This window comes from Colias croceus, chromosome 5 (genome assembly GCF_905220415.1).
Source record: "Colias croceus chromosome 5, ilColCroc2.1".
Classification (NCBI taxonomy): domain Eukaryota; kingdom Metazoa; phylum Arthropoda; class Insecta; order Lepidoptera; family Pieridae; genus Colias; species Colias croceus.
In genome coordinates this window covers 3019974-3044948 of record NC_059541.1, presented here as the reverse complement: position 1 = coordinate 3044948, position 24975 = coordinate 3019974, and the positions used below count along the sequence as shown (strand labels likewise).

Here is a 24975-nt window from a genome sequence, read left to right as displayed (position 1 = left end):
TTCACTTCATATAATCATTATTTTATAAATATTACATTTATAAATATAGTAAGATGGCCCGTCCCATAGTTATTTATAAGAAGAATATATATTCCTGATTTAACATAACTATGAAGTCAAATATATATTTTTTAATATTAGTTATTTCTTATTATCCTTTATCCTTTTGTACTACGGAGAGTGAATTTCACTAATACGGTTGGCCGCAAATACTCGATTGCACAGCTTTGGCAGTCACTGTATAGCTGGAAATACTGAACTGTCCTCGCCGGTATCTAATGCGGACCGTGTTCACGTCTGCGTCGAAATCCACCTTTGGAGGCCCGATAGCGTTATCTACGTCTACCCGCACATATCTCAACTCCATGCAGTATGGTAACTGAAATCGAAAAAGATCTTACAGGTCATGACAAGATGCTGAAAATTATGCCTAGTTTTCGGGTATTATGTTTCATTAAGTAAAATTTTTACCACTTGTAGGCAGGACTGGATTATTATCAGACTTAGTGAATACGTCCGACTCTTGACTCACTATTAACACATCTATTATCTAATAAAATGGATGTTACATATCTAGACAGAGTAAGGGTTTGGACGAGCTCATCTCAATGCCAATATTCTTCGTTTTATGTTTTTTTATTGATAAAAGCATAAAACGAATCGATATGATACGATCTTTCAATTGTTAAATGCTAAAGAAATTGTTGAAAATTCTTTTCAAATAGAGAATGATGTGCTATGTGTGTCGTATGGTAACTTTTATGCAGACCGTATAACAGTTTAAAGAGAATTTATTCAATTCGTACTCAGTTCCTAGAAAATATAAATTTATAAAATACTAGCTTACCGCCCGCGGCTTCGCTTTGTCTAAAACCTAATAAATTATATATACTAAAACCTTCCTCTTGAATCGCTCTATCTATTAAAAAAAACCGCATCAAAATCCGTTGCGTAGTATTAAAGATTTAAGCATACAAGGGGACATAGGGACATAGGGACAGAGAAAGCGACTTTGTTTTATACTATGTAGTGAAGTACTTACAATAATAGGTACGTCGACGTTTTTTTCCAGTACACCAATTTTACCAGATTTTGTAAATGCAACATGTCCTTCATTATTACCTGGGGATGGTAAAAGGTGTCAGTAGGTAGTAGGTAAATAGTACGCTTATTTAATCTGGTTCTAAACAAAACGTAGCTACCTAATTATTTTATGATGCGCAGCGGTGACTAATCAGTTCCAAAGTCATAATATTCATATATTTAGTAGGTGTGTGCAATGTATATCCAAATCCAACTCTACACTTTTTAACACTGCACATGAGAATTTAAAATATAACATGATTTTAGAAAAATAAGAATGAACAGGGTAAAGCTTGCTCATTGCTCCTCATCAAATGAATTCAATGATTACTTGAGAGAGTAAAAATACGGGTATTATAATTATATTCAGATTATATTTCTATATAATGTACCTTACTACGTGTGTGTCCTGCGGTTTTACCCGCAGTGCTCCACTCCTGTTGGTTTTAGCGTGATGATATAATATAGCCTTATAGCCTTCCTCGATAAATGGGCTATCTAACACCGAAATAATTTTTCAAATCGGACCAGTAGTTCCTGAGATTAGCGCTTTCCAACAAACAATCAAACAAACTCTTCAGCTTTATAATATTAGTATAGATAATACCACAGACTAATAATAATATACTAGATAATACGATGAAACTCTATCCAATCATGTAAAAAGCGTGTAAAACGAATGGTTTGGGAAAGGGAAATTTGTAAGCGCTGTAACTCTAACGAAATGAAAATGGAAAGCACCAAGTAACTATATGAATTTTAATTCGAAAATATTTTATTTGTATAGCTGGCACGAATCCTTGGCTTGGCTGCATAGATTTAACTTACCGAACTCAAAAACATCCACAGTACTACTGTCTGCACAACAGCATGAATTATGAGCCAAAACAAATAAAACGCCAAATATAAACGACTTCATAGTTTATACAAAATAGTAAAAAACACTTGCATCTTAACATATATAGATCTTTAAACCTTGAACTCAGGGCCGCTGTTTGTTGTTTTTAGGCTGCCCCGGTATAATTGCAAGTAGGCTAGGTTGTAGGCTAGGTTTTAAGTTACACAATTCATTCACTTGAATTTAATTTTCACATTAAAACTGTCAAGTCTTTTTCTCTTTTAATTAATTTTCTAGGAATACCTAGGATGTCAATAAAATGTACCTACTTAATCATTAAATTATTTGAATTATGATCTTTTGATTTGCCGCTTTCAGGACGTGCTGCCCGCCCATGCGATGTGCTATGAACATTTACATAAAATTATAAACACCCGCCTTGCGGCGGCCCTGTATACTGTAAAGATTAACAAATCAATAAGTAAATTACTGTTGAGAGTATTTTAAACTTGTAGTGTAACGCTAAAGGGGTTATTTTACAATAGCAAGTGCTCATATGTGCCGTTTGCATTCCGTGGCTAATTGTTAGAGGATCATTTTAATTACCTATTATCGCGATTTAAGGTTCATTAGTAGAACATTATTTTTCATCTTTTGTAACAATTGCTTAATTTGTTCCGGATTACCAAACGTTTTATCATGGTTCCATGTAATAATGAATGAAATTATTTGAAAAGTAAACTTGAAATGTCAAATAGTTATACAAATTTATAACAAAAAATATGAATCTGAAAGCAAACTTTCATTCTTCCTATGTATTAGTATTAACGTACTTACGTAGTTTTAATATAAGTTTGTTGTTTTACTTGGCTAATTTACTGCGCTCGTAGCGTTTATCTCAATACTCATATAATATCTTTAGTTCCTAATTCCTGAAGATTCCAGGCTTAGATTACAAAATAATCTGGTTAAATAAGACCATTGTCGGATATTGTCCTTCTCACCACCATCAGGCCTGAGGGAGGGCAAAGTGACTTAAAGACCTAAGAACCTTCGGGGACCTCATGCCACATATTTTTATTTAAGGAATACGAGAGACATAGTAGAGAAACCTGCGGCTGCTTAGATAGGTGATAGAGTTCGAACGGTGGCCACTCGTAGCAATGAATACATCAATTAAGCCCGTCATTACAAAATCTTCGCACTCAAAATGTTAACATACTTACAATTTTATTTCTCTAGCTTACAGGGAGATTTTATTCTTACTGCTACTTATGGGAATAAAAAATAAACCAATGCGTTGTTTTTGGTACCTTTGGCATTGGCTGTCACACATAATTTGTTTCAAACGATATTTAAATTGATTTCAAATCCATATATGTGACCCTCGTCACGAAAAAAAATAATCTCATTAATTATTATTTATTTATTGAAGAAAATCGATATGCGAAGTAGCGCTCTAGTTTTGTTTGTTTGTGCTGGCTTACTACTTGTGAGTACTAAGATATTTAGGTATAATCCAATCGTTTTAGTTAGCATGTTTTTGAGCAGGTAGCCTAATTTGTGTAGGTATATTGGTGAATTGATAAAGAATATTTATGATTATCTATATTAAACATAGTATTTTTAATTTTTTTTTTCAGAGTGGAGGCGCGATCCTCGGTGTATCGACGTCATGGAACCTCTTCCGCATGTCCTACTACTTCTGGACCACAGACCTTGGTGTGGAGCTCGGCGCTAGCATACTCTTCATTGCTGGAGCGCTCCTCTGCTTGCCGGCTTGTTGGCTTGCCACCCTAGTGCCGTATTACCCTAAATCTATTTCAATCTTGTCTACAGTTCGTACCTATACATTTTCTTTAAATAAAATACAAAAAATGGTAGAAGTATAAATTCAAAATATAACGTAACTGAATGTTGCATAACTCTATATTTAATCTGAGTGGGGTAATCGAAACAGTACGCAGTTCAGATGTTGGGTCGTATTTTACAAATATCTGAGTAAATTATCTGAAAAAATTATAATTGTTCATAACGATTTCAAAAGTAATTATCTAATTTCATAGTTAATGGTGCTGGTAACTGCGGCGATGGTGCTGCTGTCCACTGGCTTGACTTCCATTACGGCCTTGTCGAAAGCTACACGGGACCCATTGATGTTAAAGACGAGCATGTTACGCGCTTTGTCGGTCGAATCGCAAGATCTCGCTGTCAAAAATGCTTTCGCTGCTATGCAAATTGAGGTTTGTTTCGAAAATTGAGAGTATATCGCAAAGCTTAAATATTTCTTTTCTAATGTCAGACTCGGTTAAATCGCATTCGCAATAGCAAAACTCGTGAAAATCGTATGAAAAAACAATAGATAAAAGCTCTGCGAACGCCACCAACTAAGACTTAGATTAAATCGTAGGTTTTCATATCTAGTTACGTTGAGCTTATTGAACGTCAATTAAGCATAAATTGTTTATACAATATGTACATTGTACACACTAAAACAATGGTTAGTTAATGTAATGTCTTTAATATAAATTTCAGCTGAAATGCTGCGGTGTTAATTCTTATTCTGACTGGAGCATGTATCGTCGTGGTCTGCCTCCCGCCTGCTGTGGTCGTGTTATGAATGTGAAGGTAAAAGAGCTTAATTTCTCATTAATTTATTAATCTATATTGTGATCTATTTGTAGGTCCTACAGATATTTTATTTGAATTCATAATATTTTGAATAAAAACAAAAATAATGTAGGTATCTAGTCAACCTATCAAACTTACTTATTATTATAAATGTTTTCAGTCTGGTGACCGTTGCGAATTACCGTTGTACAACGTGGGCTGCCTTCGTCCTGCTGTAAATGAACTGCGCTTGTTCGTCAACTCGCTCTCTGTGCTTGCGTGTTCTATTATTACTGTTATGGTGAGAATTTAGAATGTGTTCCTACTTATTGCTCATAAAATATATGGATTAATGATTAGTGCTCTAGACATAGTTTTAACAAAGAGAAAGAGGACGATGATTATTTTTTACTTTCTTTTCCTTCTCTTCTTAATATTTTGGTTACATTGTTATTTAATTCTAATAAGATAACCAGCCATCGTGTAAATTGTGAATCAGAACAGGTGATTTTATATTAAAAAAAAAAAAACATTGTTCAAATGCAAGTGGTTTGTTTTTGTATATTTAATAGTCACAAATTCACACTTCACTGCTTTAACCTATTCCTTTTAAATCCCTATGTCGTACCACTAACCGTAACCCTGTATATACTTTTGATTTGTGATTATTTCAGGCTGTGACTCTATTCGCTACGGCTTATACTCTGGTGACGGGCGTAGCGGATCGAACCAAAACCCTACAGCCGCTACGAGTTGCTTGCTTCGCTAACACATTCATGCCCTCTAACTTAACCCCTCAAGCTAATAATCCACAACATAATGCTCAACCCAATAATTTTGGAATAACCCACATTAGTCCACCTAATCTTTACCCGTCTCTTTTGCCCCCGGCTAACACAGTGTAAACCTTTTTCTCTTTAAATACGCTGTATGCTCTATGGGACTTTAGCTTTAATTTATTTCATGAATAGGTACTTAATGACTCATTTGATTGGAAAATTGTATAAAGGAAATGTTATTTTCAAATTGTAATACGGAATTATAAAATTAAAATGTATCTTTTGTGTTTCACTTTATAATTTACATTTTAATTGTTGTAACTGAAAAACTGTTATCATATATATCTTAGGACATTGCACACTGTTGAAAATTGTGATCCGTGACGTTAGTTTACAATTTACCGCAATCATCTATCGAACAAATTGTAAGTAAACAATATGTAAAGGATAATTTTTCGACAGGTTACAATCTTATGAAATACTGAATAGATTATAATCTAACCAGTGTTTACAATTATATGGTTAATAATATATTCTGTGTAGTAAGTCAATTGTTTTTGGGAAAATATTGGAAGGGACACGAGAAAGTAATACAGCATATTATGTGGATATCTTTTTAATTGTAATTTTTTGAACACAATACAACATGCAAGCATCAGAATGCTTTATGAAATTAAGAAACCGTCATTATATATTTTCTATATTTGGTACCTATTTTTGGTTACTTTTAAATCATTCACGAAAACGATCATCTTTATACAGAGACAAACATAAACTATAATATATTACGAAAATTTGTTACAACACGGGCGGCGGCGACGCGGGCGACGGGCGGTCTCTGTGCGATATTTATTTACAGGGTTTACAGTTAGCGGCCGCGGGCGCCCGCGCCGGCCGCCCGACGCGTCGGCGCTCGGCTCACTCGGCGCGACAATTGGTTAACATTAGAGCTATCTAGAATAAATAAGGTGTGCGTGGCGCGGTCAGGGCGGCTCTAGCGCCGCGCGCCGCGGTGCTTGCGGTGCGGCCGCGGCGCCCGGCCCAGCCACAGCGCCGCCAGCGCCAGCGCCGCCGTCAGCGACCGCCGCGCGCTGCACAGGGACAACACGCGTCAGCACCAGTCGGGCCCAGCTCGGAGCGGGCTAAGCGTTCTTACAGACGAGCGGCAACTTGTGAACGGCAGCCGTCCGCGTCGACGCGTGGCGACCGCGGTTGAAGTAGCCTCTGCCGTTCACAAATTGCCGTTCGTCTGTAAGAACTCTAAGCTTCACGGACACTTGGAAGCTATAATATCACTATACACTATTTGCTCCGATTATTTTATGTGTTAGATTCACATAGCTGCTCCTTCAGTAACTGACCGAGAGATTAGCAATGTAAGAAACGTGAATTATTTAAATATCCGCTCCAAACTGGTACCAACGATTAGACACAAAAATCTTACCGAAAATTACGGCGCTGATAAAATATACTATATGCATGACAAAGTAATATTTACAGTAAATACTTATATAAAAAAATTGTCTACGATGTACCTCTAGGCTCTAGTAATTTGTATTAGATCTAATTAAAAAGTAATTATCACAGTTTTTTCATACAGTGAGAGAAAGCAAATAAAAAAGTAAATTTTCAAATACGTTGCCATACAATAAAATATTATACCAGCAAATAATTTAAGAAATAAATAAAACTTCTGCTCTAAAACTTTGATACTATTCATTTACTGTAACTATAATTGCATTTATTAAAGTGAAACTTTTATTACATCGTCTCAAACTTTTTGGTCTGTGTAGCGCATGTCGCGTGACGCACGATACGTACGATAATTATCGTACAAATACGATAATTTTTAGTTAAATGTCTATAGTGTGAAAAAAAGTTTCACTTTTACCGTGGTTTCATAAAACCACAACATTTTTTTTTAAATATTCATTATTGCACTTGCTTCATTGATGCCTTAAATACAATCAAAAGATACTAAAATATTATGACACAATTGGAAAACATCGAGGGAATCGAACAAAAAATGAATGAAAAGGTCGTAAAGCATTTCAGTTTTATGAATAATGCACCATGCTATTAACTGAACGATGATTAGAGGCAATGGCAAATGCAACAAATCATGCGATGAATGAAAAGTATAATAATAATAATTAATCATGCAACATAACTTCTTTAAGATGTCTTCGTTTCTTTATTACGGCTTGTCACAATAAATTAGATGATTACTTTAATTAGGTTTCATCATCAACTTTTCTTTTCGGGAAATATTCATTTTTGGTCCTTCGAGGCTCTTCTATAGTATCAGAGGTTCTTAGGTACCCCACACAAATCACAATAAAAGATTTAGAATTGCCCAAATTTTAAAAATAACTTCTCTAAAATATTTTCAATAGATGTTAATGTTCAATAGATAATAATTACTTATTTTCAAAAATTAACAGCAGATAAATATGCTAAGATATAACGAGATAAATAGTATTAAATTATGACATATAAATAATAATATTATGTAACATCTTTAAATCTTCCACATTTCTTGCAAAATAAATCATTTCATTTCATTTCATAATTTTTCTTTAGTTTACAATAAACTCAACCAAATACGCGACTTTTCTTTTATTTTATTACTCTCAATAAAATAAACCATTAATTTAAAATAATTGTTAAATTTATTTCCAATTTACTTTCAACCATCCATAACAACGCGAAATTTTACAAAGCCGTAATAAAAAACCGCCAACACAAAAGATAACACAAGATAGCAATGTATGAATGAATAAGAAGAGTGGGGATGGTTACCGATGCACACAACACGCGAGATTGCTCACCAAAGTAGCGCACTGCCCGCCCTGCAACAAGCGAACCCGCCGTCACTCACTTCAATACGGTTGTTTTATTGATTGATTGATTGGTTGGTTGGTTGTTTGTTCGGTTGGTTGATTGATTGATTACAATACAAGTACAGTGGCGTAATGGGAGACGAAATAAACTTAGGAGAAGGATTGTTTTGGACAAAATGGGCAATTTACGATACGGGAGGGTAAGGGGTTAGGTTAGACAATATCGCATCGTTATGGAGGAGAGATAATTCGATTCGCAGAAACTAAACTAAATAATAAAAAAGAGTTTATTTCTCACATTGGTTACATTAAATAAGTACACATTTCGATTACATATAAATAAGTGTGAGACTGGTGCCTAAACTAGGTAATAAAAGTTACCTGTATTTTAGGTCACCAGGTTTTAGGTACTATAGAGCGGGAGGACATATAATGCTCAATCTTCATAGAGAATAGATACATTCCATGAAATTTGTATTCGAAAAAGAACAATAAATAAATAAAAAAACAGTCTAAATTGGTAAGGGTGAAAACTTTCAATACACGTTATCCAGGGCCTTCTACTTTGATACCCTTGGTTTGGATTGTATTTGCTATTGCTACGCCACTGATGAAATATAACATAAAAAAATAACGAACAATAAAATAACCGTATTCAAGTCAAACATTTAGCTTAATTTTAAATTTAGCTAAAAAATCTTCAGCTTCAGTTAGTCACACAATGTTGTATGAATTGATCGTGATAATGATTGGGTTAATGAGTTTATTACAGTTGTTAAATACAGCGTCTTGTTATAAGTGATGTTTGTTTATTTTTATTTTGTGTAACCATAATTTTTCTGTGTCTAAAGTTATTTTTGTAATATATTATGTAGATCTACTTTTATTTTAAAAGAGTCTAAAATATTTTAGCCATTAATAACATCCAAGGATTAATATCTAAAGTATCGGTGATGAAGTTAGCATACAGTGCTTCTAGAAAACGTCAGCCTTTAAGAAATCGTCTGATAAAAGGCAAACTAATTGATTTTCTTAATGATAATTTGAAAATACATTAATTATACAACAACAACAAAGTTATTCATGAATAACTTTGTTGAATTTTTGTCATGTTTTCTGTTGCTGTCTGTGCGTGGCAGTATCATTGTGTGTTGCCAATCCGTGGCGCTGTGCGTGTGTGACTGGGGATGTGTATGTGTTTGTATGACTGTGTGTGTGCGTGTCCATGTTACTGCGCGTTACGAGTCTGTGTCGCTGCGGGTGTTTGCGTGTCCGTCTTATTGCGTATTACGAGTCTTTCGCTGCGGGTGTGTGCGTGTCCATGTTACCGTGTGTTACGATTACGAGTCTGTGTTACTGCGCGTGTGTGGGTGTCCGCCGTGCGCTAGGTGTATGTGTGCTCGGTACGTACAGTGCAGGCGGGGCAGTGCGGGGGCGCGCAGCCGGCGAGCTGCAGGCGGTGCGGCGCGCGCCAGTCGCGGGCGGCCCCCCCCGCGCCCCCCGCGCCCACCGCCCCCGCGCCCCCCGCGCAGCACCCCGCGCCCTCCTCGCACTCCGGCTCCCAGCAGTCCACCTCGCCCAACTGGAACGTGTTCATGTTATGTTACTTCGCGAATATTATTTATACACAGTTATCATTTTGAAGGTCAATTCATTTGTTATTTCGCATTTGTGATCAAATTGTGGGCGTAACTCGCGTTATTTTATGCGATAGATTGACCGTGAATTTAACCTTTATATTTACGATTTTTGAAAAACTTGATTTTACTACAATGTAGGACTGCATTTTTTTCTAATTGTGTCCTGTATCACAATGTCGCACTCACAAGGCACTCGCAGATCTGGCACTGGTAGAGCCAGCGCTCGCCGCTGCGGAAGGTGACGTGGTGCATCTCCTGGTGGCGGCAGTGGAAGCGCGCCTCGCAGTGCGGGCAGCACGCCGCCGGCGCAGCCCTAATTGACTCTGTACTCTCCAGCTGGAATGATAACGTTCATTTTCGTATGACACTGGATTTTTTCTAAAAAATAAAAAAATTTAATATTAAAAAAAAATAAAACTGCATTCTTTTACTTTCTTATTAATTGGCCATAGCCAATGTTTTAAACAAATATGAAATAATTATTAATTTTTTTCTAACTATTATACTCAAAATGTTGTTTTGATAAAAAAAAACAATTAGGGTAAACGCAGCTATCAACGACCCATCGAAAATCTGAAGGTATTACCGACCTATAAAAGTAATTCGAAATTTAAACGTTTCCAGAACTATTCTAGTTATAGGTAGGCAAAGTTATACACGAATGTATTACTTGAGCATCGTATACTTTAACGTTAGAGTGAGTAACTGAGCAAAAAAGAGTTAAAATGCGTAAGTTGCTGCGGAGTAGCGTGGAAGCAGGACGTGTCGTACTGTTCCGTTGTTCCTTCGGGTAAGTACTGTGAGTATCTTTTTAAGACATTTACAAACAAATGACATCTATACTTTAATTTATATTACTAAATGTCAATGCATTTAAGTGTCAACTTTTCGTTTCTTACAACATTTTATTAATAAAAAGTAATTTGAAACGATAAAACTTAAAATTAAAATGGGACGGTGTTAGCTTCACCAGTTTAAGCCGCGGCAGGTATCAACGACCCGTAAGTCGGCAATGGCAGCAATGTAACTTTTTGTTTTATTTTCTTTTATGTTATTATATCACACTAACACAAGTGGTTTTATGGACCAGTATAAATCTAACCTATGAGTCTTCATAAAAATCTATTAGCGACTAAACTTTTTTGTCTAGTGTTGTGTCTTTTAGCGTTGTCAATTTATACAAAGTTATGATATTTTCGAGGATCCCTATCGAATAGTTACAGAAGTAAATCATTGTTTTTTTTTTTTTGTTTAAACAATATGCATTTGTTCATATTTTGTATGACATTAATCAATTATAATCTATTTTATAGTCTGATGATCAAATGAATTAAAATAACCATTTTTTTATGGGTCGGTAATACAATTTAGGTTTATACTTACATACTTTAATACCGACCCATGTGGGTCGGCAATAGCAACTATAGGAAGCTATTACCGATCGAATATAGATTGTTTAGTTTCTCATCTACAAATTCAAATTCAAATTGCAGAATGTAGAATAAAGATGTTTGTATATACAGATAATATTGATCCTTAAACATTCTGCTCGTAATTGAGCGTGCAAATATATTTTTATTACTTTTATGACATAATAGGTGCCTATTAAAAATTATATTTTTAGGTTTTTAGGTTAAACTAACATAAAACATATAATTAGGTATATTTTTTCCAGAAATATGGAGCCACGAAAGCGGCGAAAAGTATTCAGTAAAACACAACTCGCCGAAGCAATCAATCAAATAGCATAACGAAATATCCTAGAGTTTGAAATCCTTAATTTAATATATGTACATATATTAATAGTATTATGTTGATTAATTTAAAAGTTTATAATTATTTAGTTCATTACTAAAAAGTACTCATTTGTTTTATTAAAAATAACTACAATTAAAAAATACGAATATATTTGCATTTTTATTTCATTTTATTAAGATCGGTAATCATCATCATCACTAGCTTCTATACATTCCATTGCTGGAAAAAGGCTTCCTCTCACATACGATCGGGAATAGCTGCATAAAAATCGTTAATAGCTTCACAGCCGTTTTTATGGGTCGGTAATAGCAACAATCGACTAAGTCACATTGTAAATTATTTTTTACAAGAAAATCCTTTATTAGAATGTATTTGCTTCAATAAATACATTTTTTATACATAACACTAGCATATAAAATGAAATTATAAATCTTTAGAAGAACCAGTATACTTAAAAAATATGGTTGATTTTGAAATTGCCTTAGAGGGGTCGTTAATACCTGCGTTTACCTTAAATAAAAAAAAGCAAAATGATAATCATACGGATATAGTAGTGTTATCCACATCGCAGGCGCAGGGTGCCCGCTCACAAGTCGCCACACCGGCCCGGCAGCGGCACGCGCGGCAGCCGCCCGCCTCCGCCCAGCGCGCGCCGTCCGCCACCAGCGCGCCCTGCCACGAGCAGCCTGCACACATACATACAATATACATTTACATACACAATTTGACGTACCAATACATTTACACACACACAATATGGCGTATACTTTTACACACACGCAATGGTACCACTGTATAAGTGTAATATAATAAGTCTGTAATGTAAATAATAATGTTAAGTTTGAAATTTTATATTTAGTCATCATTATTAGTGTGTAAGTTTTAATAAAGGGTAATGGAAAGGATTTTTTAATAATTAAAATGCGTGTGAGTGACAAAAAAGTACTACAACAAATCTTATTTCAATTAAAAAAAACAGACATCCGTAAGGTCGTAAGTACAATAATAAAAATGTAACTTAATAAAATAAAGTAAACAAAAACAAAAGTAATCAACAACAACGGCTTTGTTTTCAATTAAGTAGGTATTCAAATAGATTGTTATCCATTACACTTACAATTATTTTACTTATCTATCTAGTAAAAATTGGAATAACACAAATAGGTACATTACGCACTTAAATCACAGGGTTCTGTTTCACATTCACATTTAAATCCACCGTCAGTGTTCACGCAACGCGCCCGAGGGTGGCACGTGTGGAAGCCTTCTGTGCATTCGTCAACATCTGAAATTAACAATTTTCGTCATTACATATATTTTGTGACATGAGAGTTGAACTATTTTTTATCAAGTACAAAAAATTTCGACAATATAATATGGTAAATACTGTAAATCACTTTTTGTCACTTTATAGTATAATGTAGCTCGTGTAGCGAGATAGGATCTTTAACACGAGTATAGATCAAAGATCGTTGAATGAAAGAAGCAATAAAATGCAGAGTATAGAGCATTTTAATAAGAGCGAGTAATGTAGAACTTTAGAGCACCTTCTCAGTGGTCACCATATTATGGCATATAAATAAAAGAAAATAATGTAGAGCGATAGAGCACCTTCACAATGGTCAAGCCATCTAACTTAATAAGAGCAAACAATGTAGAGCTCTATAGCAGATAGAGGATAGTTGTCAAGTGAGAGCAAGTAATGTAGAGCAATAGAGCAGATCTAGTGAGAAGTAATGTAGAGTGATAGAGCAGAAAAAGTGGTGTCGTTAAGTAGAAATCGACAAGTGAGAGCAAATAATGTAGAGCGATAGAGTACCTTCACAGTGGTCGCGGTGCGGGTCTCGCCGGTAGCCGTCTCTACACACGCAGTAGTACGAGCCGGGCGTGTTCACACACGCGGCGCGCGGCACACACGCGCGTACTGCGGGGTGCGCTAGTGAGCACTCGTCGACGTCTCGCTCGCAGCGCGCGCCGGTAAAGCCGCGTGCACAGGCGCACCGCTCGGGGGATGCACAGGAACCGCCGTTCAGGCAACCGCCTGTGCATACCGCTGGAAGTGGACCATTAGTGTGTGTTATAACATTATTGATATTTGTATTAAACGCATAATGAGTCATTTAGTGCGGTAGCGAGTCATTTAGAAAGAAAAAAGAAAGAGATTTAGAGTAATATGATCCAATTCTTAAGAACAATCTTTAAATTATAAGCTTAAAATAGTTGGTTTGAGATTATGACTGTGAATTTTATTTATTTAAATTATTCAAATTTTTTAACAATGAAAATTGTACACTTTGGGAATCTTTTTATTGTAAAGAACATAAACAACCCCCAATTTATGTTACTAAAATTTACAATCAATTGAAAAAATAAGTAAAAATGAAATATACTTACGGGTACAAGTATAACCGTCCCCTGTGTACCCCTCCTTGCACTGGCACGTGTAGGAGCCGGGCGTGTTGGCGCACACGGCGTCCGCGTGGCAGCCGTGCGTCTCACTTGCACACTCATCCACCTATAATTACAAGTTTTTTTTATAGATAATCCCGATAATTTGATAATGAGATAAAATCTATTTGTAAATAATTATTTTGTGCATAACAAAGAAATAATTTTTCGTAACATCAAATTTTTTTTTCGCCATAATTACATTTGCTGCACATTATATATTACATTTTTAACTTTAAAACCTTTTTTGCTGACCAAACCATTTACAATTAAACGCATTATTTTTCAATACATAGTTTACATTCTAGCAAGATACATTAAATACTACGACAAAGGGAAAATCATTTAAAATAAATTCCAATATACAAGAAAAATCTATAATTATACTGCACAATTTTTCTAATTATAATTACAAACCTCGACACAATTAAACTTGTCCCGTCTAGTATAACCAGGTAAGCACTGGCACACATAGCTCCCGAGCACGTTAACGCAGCGCGTGTTCGAGTGGCAGTGGTGCCCGTACAGACCGCCCGCTTGCTGGCACTCGTCGACGTCTGGGAATTGATATTTCTCAATAAATATAAGTATTTTTGAAGTGAAACTTCTTTATCGGGGTTGGAAAAAAATTTAGTGTAACATTTTTCCGTTACGCGCCATCTTTTTCTTATCCCTACCACGCGTGATTCGACGTATTTCTGTAAAGTTGCATATAGTCAATTATTTTTTAAAAAATAAGGTCATAAAGAAGATTCACTTCTTATGTGTGTACACTGGTATATTTTTTTTGCCTTGATTTTATGTAAACCTAGATGAATATTTTATTGGAAAATTTTATAGTCTCTGTTAGATTACAATTTCATTTTTGGATCATTAAAAAGTTTTTTTGTCAATGTCTCATACTATGTTTTAATTGAAATTAACATATTTTTATAATGGCTAACTACAATTTAAATGTAAGTAGCTAAGCTACTACTAGCTTTAAGCGGCAAATTAACTACCTAAAAGGGTTCATTCACTTATCAAGAAAATTTTATATACATAATTTGAAACTCACCTTCGCAAGAAAGTCCATCGCCTTGAAAGCCTTGATTGCACTTGCAAGTATATTTCGTATTGAGATTCATACATGTTGCGTTTTCATCACACGAATGGCCCATACTACAATAGTCCACACCTAGAATATAGTAAAGCTTGTAAAGCAAGGATAAAATACACTTTTAATTTAATCGATTACTGTAATAAAATATTCTAAAGCCATGGCCATTAATTTATATGTAAAATGTTTAATGCCATGGCCATATTGAAATACAAAAATATTTTTATTAACTACGAGTAGTTTATGCTCAAACTGAATGGCAAGTTGCAAGCCTTTTGCTGTAAACAATCTTCATTTTTTAACGCCGCCTATATAAATAGCTGCATTTTTAGCGAGTTACTAGTTACTATTTATTATTTGTAATGACAAGTAAAAGTTTAACTTTTTTATATTTTTTGGTGCTAATAATAATATGTAAATACTATTACAATCAGCACAAATGTGTTCCATCTTACATTATACACATATTTTGATAAAACGATCGAAGTGAAAACTTGCAGTAGGCCCCAGGCACAGTGAACAGGTCGGGCCGGTCACTCCGCGCACTCTTTGGGAGCGAATTGTTCCCCGCGCTAATAGAGATTCATAGATACAAATTGACCCACCTGGACAGAACTTGCAGCACTCGCCCGGCACGGTGAACTGGTCGGGCGGGTCGCAGGGCAGCGGCGGGCACGCGGTGTCCGGGTCCACGCGCGTGCACTGCATGTTGCCGTCGTGGCACACGCACTCCGCGCACTCTTTGGGCGCGAAACGTTCCCCGTGCTCGTAAAGGGTACCTTTGAGGAGGCATTGCCCTGGAAACGTGGGATGGAGTTTGTTTGTTAAGTTTTGTTTTGTTTGCTGCAATATTCGATGGTATGGAAAACAGTTAACAATAAGTTGAACTATCGAGAAAAGCTCGTGCTCGTATAATATGCCTTTCAAGAGGCATTGCCCTGGAACGGCAGATACGTGGGATAGAATTCAATGTTTTAAGGATTTTTTTACGACGTTCGATGGTATGGAACCGACACTATATTTTCAAGTTTTGTTTTGGTTGCTGCAATATTCGATATCCACGTCAATAAAGTAAAGTTAAACTGTAGAGATGGGAAATCAAGTTAGGGTGAGGTACTTGCACAATTATTTCGCGTGAATCGCTCGCCGTATTAATTTTTTTCTTTTAAGTTTCTTCTTGATTGCTCCTATATTCGATAAAATCTAAAAATTGCCATGATATAAAATAATGACTCAATTTCGTAAATATTTTCTATTTCATTGGTTTAATTCGAATAAATGGATAAGTTGCATTCATGCCTTTTGCTTTGGCAAAATGAACTTGGCAGCGGTCTACAATAATAGCGAATTCACAATAATTGCAAATGCATTCGGCATTGCGACCATATAGTGCCAAAATTTAAAATTACGTATTATATCCTTGTAGAACACTAAAAATGGTAGTAATATATTTTTACGTGATATTTAACATTTATTTAACAACATTCAACAAACACATTTATATATCGAAAAATCATAAGATACTGTAACTAAAAACATAAATATACGTATAATATTAATAAGATTATACTCGTAAGTTGTACTTACTTAAACATGTCGGGCAGCATTCGCCCGGGTGTAATACTGGGTTTTTACATTCTGCTCTATCGCACTCCACTGGCCTGCACGTTATTTCTCCGTGCTAGAAAGAAAGAACAGCTTATTGAAAATTTTAACAAACTCTACTTAAAACATTTTTCACAACAATTCTAGAATTCTACTTACCACGCAAGAGCACCGATTGCAATCTTTTTGCCAAGTGGCTCCGTCTGCATGTACGGTGCCATTGGAATAACATGATTTTTGACAATCACATTGCTCCAATCGCGCCAAACGTGCTTCGGTACCAACAAGCTAAAATAAACATGTTTTCGTTTTAATAAATAGTTTTTTTTAGTAATAGGTTTAAATTTTGCCGCTAAATAAAATACCTTTAATGAAAGATCATGAATATGCGAAGTTAATTCTTGAACTGTAGCCTGTAGCAATGCGAATTGTCCGCACGTCGGACATTCTGAATCTAAGCCTGGACACTGGACTAAATAACCATGAGGTCCACTAACTAATCTTACATCTTGAAGCGTGCCCTGTGAATAAATAAATTATGTTTCAGTGGTTTTTGAGCAAAGGTAAAAATTCAAAGCTGCAATCGTTTAACGCTCACCTTGAACAAGGAATGCTTGCTATTCCTCTGTCCGAGCCAGAGCGCGAGCTGCGGCTGCGAGAAGTTGCGGTCGGGCGGCGGGATGAGGCGGCGGTAGAGCGGGTGGCAGTCGACGTAGAGCGTGGCCTGCGCGCCCGACACGGCCAGCGCCACGCGGTGCCAGGCGCCGTCCGCCAGGCGGAACGGGAACGTCTCCACGCGCGCCGCGCTGCCGCCCGCCGCCACGTAGTGCAGCCGCACCTCGTCGCGCCGCCCGCTCGACTGCAGCTCCAGGTACCTGCGCACCGCCCGCCCGAGCCGCTCAGTCATACGCGTCGTAGCGCGCGCTCGGAACCCCCCTCCGAGCGAACCGTTCCGAGGTACACGTTGACGAGGCGAACGACACATATACTCGGAAAGCGGAAGGGGCCGACCGCGAGCGGCGCGCGGCTCGCTCTACATCTCAATATCGCTCGGCCGGGAGAGGGGCCCATGTACCTCGGAACGTCGCGTCCGGTGTCGACGGAGCCGCTCGGTGTCTGATGGAAATGGTGAGGAGGACGCGCCTGGCGATACCGAAAGCGAAAGATCACCGGAGGGAGGCCGTTCGCCGCCCGCGACGGCCGAACGTCGCGAGATGTGCGCCGAACCGATTCCCATGTCGCTTGGAATGCAAGTGCGCGGCCGGCGGAGTCCCCTCGGGCGGGCGCGGGCCCGCGGCGGCGCGGCAAACATCAAAGTGAACACATAGAGGCGGGGCGGCGGGGGACGGATGGACAGATACGGAACACAACACGTCAAGACACAGAACACAAACGGACGGCGGCTGAGGAGCGCGGGGTCGCATGCAAGTCGGCCCACCCGTCCACACATACGGCCATGCAGAGACAATGAGCGCAATGAGTCAACGGATGGATCGAGGAGGACATTCCGAGGCACAGGACATTCCAAGATACATGATACTCCCCTATGCGCGCGCACGCATGTGAGTGGCGCCATGCGTGCGCGCGCAGCGATGTTGAGATCTAGAACTCACCGTTAGCTGCCGCCGAACGCCGCCAACTGGCCATTTGCGTTGCTCCTCTCGTTACACCGCGGGCCATGCTTCCGACCTTCAAGACGGCACTATTCGACATTAAATTACAGTTACTAAAGTGTTCTCTATATCAATAAATTTATGGAAACAATAAACGATACGCGTATTGATACCATATATCATGCAACACTCAAAAAAATAACATAGATAAACATTTACTGTTACGCTTAAATACTTCATCCGATTAAACTTTTTTTAATAGACCGAAAATATTTATGTTTAATATTATAATTATGAGGTTTATTGATGAAGTATCAAGGCAACACAAGCGGGAATCGTACCTGTTAAAGCCATGTGAAAACGATAGTATAGTGCCCGAGTTGGCAGGCTCTTGCCGCAGCGCTGCAAGCAGTGTGAACTCGGGCGAGCGCCGCAGGAGTTCGGCGGCGCGCTCGAACGGGGCTCCCTCAACCTGAAGCGACCTTGTATCTCCTGGAACATTCAGGGATTTTATAGAAAATTACATCAAATAATAAAATATTTAATAAAACATTTTTAATTAAAACATTAAAATCTTGCAGTGACCATATTTGCGAACCGTTGTCTTTTCTTGTAAATTTATCGATGGAACAGGGAACTTTTCCACACGCGCTAAAAACATCAGTGATAAAACCATTATTTAAAAAAGACGATCCAAAAGATATTAAAAATTACAGACCGATAGCGTTAATACCAGTGATATCTAAAATATTTGAAAAAGTAATCTTAGAAAGAATTAGAAATTATATTGATAGAAACAAGATCTTATGTAAAGAACAGTTTGGATTTAGGAAAAATAGTTCCACTTCATTAGCATGCTTTGATATGGTGAAAGAAATAATTCAAGCCTTCATCGAAAAAAAACCCGTAAGCGCTATATTTTTAGATATGAGCAAGGCATTTGATTTTGTAGACCATGAATTACTCTTGCTTAAGTTAGATAAATATGGTATAAGAGGAATTGCCAAAGAATGGATTGCTAGTTATTTAAAGGATAGAGATCAGTATGTGGAAGTACAACAAATAGTAAATCAATCAAGAAACGTATATAGATCAGTAAAAAAAAACTAATAGATCAGGTGTACCACAAGGAAGTGTGCTCGGCCCGTTTTTATTTCTCTTGTATATTAATGACCTACCGAAATCAGTGAAACACAAATCAGTTTTATTCGCAGACGACACTACCCTAATTGTTAAATGTACTGAAAAGGAAACGTACGAGAGAGATATAAATGAAGCAGTTAAAAATATTGTAAAATGGTTAGAAGACAACAATCTTAAAATTAACTTATTAAAAACAAAAATAATTCAATTTTATACTAAGAATTGCTCCAAAATAAACCTAAATATAAAGTGTGATAACCAAGTAATAGAATAAGTAGATCATCATAAATTCTTGGGTGTTTTGTTGGATGAAGGTCTAAAATGGAACAAACACATTGATTACGTTTGTGACAGAATTAATCGTTTCGTTTACGTATTACGGCGTCTAAGAGATACTGTTTCTATGAATGCAGCAATAAATGCTTATCATGCCTACGTTTCCTCTGTACTTTCATATGGAATCATTCTTTGGGGACAATCTTGTGATGTGCGGAAGGTATTTGTCTCACAAAAAAAATGTATCAGAGCTCTGTGCGGTTTGAACCAAAGAGACAGTTGTAGACCTCTGTTTAGTAAATTACGGATCCTTACTTTAACTTGCATGTACATAAGAGAAGTATGTTTATTTGTAAAATATCACCCGGAATACTTTAAGAAGAAAGGAGAAGTAAATTCGCATATGTTGACAAGATACCAAAACAAATTACATTTCCCAACGTGTAGAATCAACAAAGCTAAAAACAGTGTAACATTTATGGCTATTAAAATATATAATAAAATACCGGACAATTTCAAGGAACTACCAGTAAATCTTTTCAAAAATAAACTGACGAACTGGTTAATGGTAAAACAATTTTATGACATTGAAGAATTTATGACTTTGAAGTAATGTAAACTGAATTGTGTGTGATAGTGAAGTGTGTAGTGATATAATCGTGTAAATCGTAGTGCGTTCGCGTAATTGTGAAAATTGAATTGTGTGTACATTTAAATAATTAAACTAATCAACTTTCTTTTTTAATATTTGCACACCCAATAAATGGGTAGAATGTATTAGCCACATAATAATTGTAATGAAAACATCTATAATTTGTAACTACATTCTTGCAAATAAATATAATTTGAATTTGAATTTGAATTTGAATTTGAATTTGAATTTGAATTTGTTAGAATAACATCAAATGTGTGACCAAATATTTCAACTATTCGCTTACGTCATCGTGACCGGCGAGTAATCTTAACAATTCAACAAAATTTAATATTGGCCTCATTATACATGGTGTACGGTGCAATAAATTTCGATAAAAATCAGTAGGTTTCGTAGAAGCAGCGTAGTATCGTAGCGCGAGGCCGCCTAACGATCGTATTTTGGTAGACGGCTGGCGTCGTGCCAACTAACTTGATCCGCTGAGATTTATTTCATTGCATGTATATTTTAATGAAATATTATATGCATTGTGTATAAAAATTTATCTTTTTAATCATGATAGAACGCAGAATTATAAATAATTTATGTTTTCCTTATTAAATAATAAAATCTGCAGATTGGATAGTAATAAAGGCTACAATATATCTATGGCATCTAACCTTAACAATAAATAAATTACAGGGATTTTTTTTTGTATTATACATTTAAAAAATAATTACACCGTTTATAACTCAAGAGAGGCTGAACTGAATTTGATGTTTGTTGACCTGTCGAATATTTGCCCCCATTTGAATATTTACACTTAACAAGTGAAACAAATCAGCAGTTTTATTTCAATTCTATTTCTATCTAGTTCAGGATACATCGCCCATTTTTGCAAGTGACTACTATCAAGCTAATTTTCCGTTTGTAGCTTTATTTTGATGAGACGCCCAATAATTTCGTGTACGAAAGTCTCGATTGTGGTAGCTAACAGAGATAACAAGGATAAAAATTTTTGATTTGATGGTTCTCAAATATTTATTACTAACTGAATTTTTTTTTGTTCAATCTCAAGATAATTACCTAAATTATTCGAAAAAATATTTGTCCTACAAAATCTATGGTTGGTTCAAAGAGTCCCCCTTTCCAAAGTGTATCGATAACGAGGTCATCATAAATGATTACTAACAAGCTGATTTTTTTGTTTTCACTTAGTTAATGTTTATATAATTCAACAGACATATTGTCCTACAAATTGCGTAATAAATATTTGAGAACCATCAAATCAAAAAATTTTATCCTTGTTATCTCTGTTAGCTACCACAATCGAGAGTTTCGTACACGAAATTATTCGGTGTCTCATCAAAATAAAGCTACAAACGGAAAATCAGCTTGATAGTAGTCACTTGCAAAAATGGGCGATGTATCCTGAACTATAAGACTTTTTACATTAGAATGAGAAAACATCCACTTTTCAATATAATACATTATACATATATAATAGATTAAGAAACAAAATATAAAGTAAACATAAATGAGTAAGATTCTTTCTAGACTTTCCTATACAAATAAAAGACAATACCTCTTGTAGAATGGTTGCCAAAACAATATCGTTTTCATTTCTTTAAAACATAATATATTTCAGTATTGAAGTGTGTCATTGTTTTTTCAAAATAATAACTTATTATTTTAAAAAACAATGACCCACTTCAATACTGAAATATATTATGAAATATATACTTCTTAACGAAGGTATTGTAATTCTTTCAATTTCTTAATGGAACAAATCTATATATAACGACAAGTTATTTTTCTGTGCTTCTATTATTAAAGAGTCATCGCTCAATAGCAAATAGATAGGAAAAGCGCAATAAGTTTTGAATTAAAAAAGGGGAAGGGAGGGTGGTGAAATAAAATAGCATGTGAAGGCGATGGGCCCCTTGAAGGGTAAATTGTGCAGAAGAATTTATAGGGAAGCCTATAACGGACACGAAAATTGATTTATAGTTAAACTGATGGTATAGAGTTACTTCCGTATGCAGTTCCTTTATTTTGTTTACAACAATGACCATTATGATTTCAAGCACATATCCACAATTTACATGGTGAAAATTTTATGAAGTGGAACTAATCAACCGTTTATTTGTGATAATATATAAATTACAAAGTATATTAAGATACACTGAATAAATGAATGAACATTGTTCGAAACACTGTCTCTACCATTTCTCTATCATTTCAATATTTCGATTAGCAAATATATATAGTGCAACGAATAATATACTTTTATTTAAAAATCCAATGAATACAAAGTTGTGAAATAACTGCACTTCTCCGATTAAAGTCATCCAATGCAAAGTTTGAAAAACGGTTATCGAAATGGTTTTAGTTTACATAAATATTTTGTTCACAAACTACAGGAGGGGTAAGACGTAACCCTCACTCTAAGTTCGTTCACCTTTTCAATACACTTGTAATTATTCATAGTTTATCAAGAAAGCGTATAAGATGTATCGATTTTACGGTAAGGCAATAACTATTTATCTACACTAATATTATAAAGAGGAAAACTTTGTTTGTTTGTTTGATTGTAATGAATAGGCTCATAAACTACTGGACCGATTTTAAAAATTCTTTCACCATTCGAAAGCTACATTATCCACGAGTAATATAGGCTACCAACAGGAGCGGAGCCACACGGGTGAAACCGCGCGGCACAGCTAGTAATACATATACCTGAATAACAATAAATATGAACAGCTCTAGGCTATTGCAAATTACGATGTTAGCGAAGAAACTAAATTACATATGATTATTGTATGTATACATAATATGATTATTATTATGGCATTACTCATCAGTAATTATAGGAAACCAAAGAAGCTAATTGAATAGCTGAATGATAAATAAATCATGACACTTTGAGGCTTATCTCCCCTCGGGAGGTTCCTATAATTTCAATTAAGCACTCAGACCCTTTTCGGGTTGGGTGAGGTTACAAAGGTAAAAATGTTTGTGATGATTAAAATGTACAACGTTAATTTTATCCATGAATATAAGGGTAAGCAAATCTTATTCAGAAATAATGAACAATTTTAATTAAAATTTTAGCTTTTGCATATTGCATAGGTGTGTATAAAATATTGTTTTAATTTGTAATTTGTTGAATGGTACCGTAAAATTTATAACATTTCAAAGAACAACCATTACCTTTAATAATATGGTGCAGTTTAACTTAATACAGTACTATTTTAAAACTCTATCTTATTTAGGCTACTAAATAATTTCTGAAATAAATACACTAGATCCAAATATATTATCAGTCAAATAGTGATAAAAATAAATATTGTTCCCTATAAAATAAATTTATTGCACCGAAATGATACCGGAATTAGAATGATTGTTAACAATAAATATGCACCCCAATAATGTTTTGGTTTCATTAAATCACCCCATAAGCAAAATTTAGCGAGATACAAATATTAGCATGGCTTTGTAAACATTACAGAATGGCACCCCGCTATGAATGTAGTTATTGGCTCTCGTTATTACGTGTGAGGATTATAAATCTTACACTAAGCTGCCCTGATCGCATTAATTTTAGGTAAAGTAAGTAAGGTAGTAAATATATAGTACGATATGGTATTGAAAATACGTGTGTTTATTTATCTATCTCTATTTTTGTATGATTGTCTTTTATTAATTAGAATAAGTCAACTTAATTAATCAAACGGACATGTAAATCACGGTGCAATATTGAAGTAGATTTTGTACACGATATTTAAGAAAAACCATACAGTATGAAAGACAAGTAATAACTGCGTTAAAAACAACCGACTTCAAACTTGCACTTGCAAAAAATTCGACACCATCCCGCATCGAACAAAAAAAGAATCACGTAAATCGGTTCAGAAACCTCGGAGTAATCGGTGTACATACATAAAAAAAAAAAACATACCGGCCGAATTGATAACCTCCTCCTTTTTTTTTGAAGTCGGTTAAAAAGGTGAAGCTAATGTCTAATAATAAAAATTTTGAACAAAAATCTTTAAAAATGTGCCGACACACTATGCGCCAAAAGATAAATTAGTTCTATTATAAACGATCCCCAAATGAAATTAATAAAAAAGTAATTCCATGAAGTTTTGGTGTCATTATCACACTTTAGTCATTAAATATCAGCTTTTGTGAAGCATCGAGCCGTCGAGAGCAGAAACGAGTGGTGTGAAGAGCCACTGCCACTGGCATTGACAAAAGAAACGCGATACGTATTCAATTTTGTTTACACTGTTGTGACAGGCGCGACGTACACTTGTCAATACATTTTTGAATATGAATCGAGAACCAATTTTATAACTGACATTCAATTATTAAAGCCTACTTCATACCTCCCTTGAAGAGCCAAAAAAGTGTTCACATGAAAAAACGAACAAACGTGCATTTCATGTTGAAAAATACAAACTTATATCAAAGCACTTTTTCATTAAGACTGCTGAGGACAGCAAAAATTGGAACACAGCACCACAATACAAATCTTAATCACAGCATTCTGCTTTGCGAGATTAATCTCTCCGACCCAGATGTCGCAATCGACCTGTCAATGTAG

At 35.7% G+C, this 24975-nt stretch overlaps 3 protein-coding genes across 4 annotated transcripts in view; 1 reads left to right on the top strand and 2 right to left on the bottom strand.

Annotated features, from left to right (window-relative positions):
- Positions 1-61: 61 nt before the first annotated feature.
- LOC123691960 lies at positions 62-2034 on the bottom strand. The gene is made up of 3 exons (XM_045636556.1): positions 1912-2034; positions 1043-1122; positions 62-379 (listed from the first exon to the last, which is right to left on the bottom strand). Exons 1-3 carry the CDS (start codon positions 2000-2002, stop codon positions 191-193), a joined length of 360 nt encoding a protein of 119 aa, XP_045492512.1. The 5' UTR covers positions 2003-2034; the 3' UTR covers positions 62-190.
- Positions 2035-3268: 1234 nt separating this feature from the next.
- Positions 3269-5588, top strand: LOC123691798 (tetraspanin-9-like). The gene is made up of 6 exons (XM_045636357.1): positions 3269-3413; positions 3565-3759; positions 3988-4164; positions 4457-4549; positions 4713-4832; positions 5206-5588. The coding sequence occupies exons 1-6, from the start codon at positions 3366-3368 to the stop codon at positions 5434-5436; spliced, it is 864 nt and encodes a 287-aa protein (XP_045492313.1). The 5' UTR covers positions 3269-3365; the 3' UTR covers positions 5437-5588.
- Positions 5589-5910: 322 nt separating this feature from the next.
- Positions 5911-24975, bottom strand: part of LOC123691821 (protein kinase C-binding protein NELL1-like) — a 38775-nt gene continuing 19710 nt past the window's right edge. The window contains exons 3-18 of one of the 2 annotated variants that reach the window (XM_045636390.1): positions 18658-18808; positions 17302-17578; positions 17069-17224; positions 16863-16991; positions 16686-16779; positions 15704-15895; positions 15057-15176; positions 14417-14556; positions 13946-14066; positions 13371-13604; positions 12729-12836; positions 12095-12237; positions 9980-10129; positions 9565-9735; positions 8113-8162; positions 5911-6401 (exon numbers count right to left, since the gene is read on the bottom strand). In XM_045636390.1, the coding sequence (XP_045492346.1) occupies positions 6305-6401; positions 8113-8162; positions 9565-9735; positions 9980-10129; positions 12095-12237; positions 12729-12836; positions 13371-13604; positions 13946-14066; positions 14417-14556; positions 15057-15176; positions 15704-15895; positions 16686-16779; positions 16863-16991; positions 17069-17224; positions 17302-17578; positions 18658-18808 (2333 nt within the window). In that variant the 3' untranslated portion in view covers positions 5911-6304. The remainder of the gene's footprint in view (positions 6402-8112; positions 8163-9564; positions 9736-9979; positions 10130-12094; positions 12238-12728; positions 12837-13370; positions 13605-13945; positions 14067-14416; positions 14557-15056; positions 15177-15703; positions 15896-16685; positions 16780-16862; positions 16992-17068; positions 17225-17301; positions 17579-18657; positions 18809-24975) is intronic. The other variant, XM_045636391.1, reaches the window with a different exon arrangement.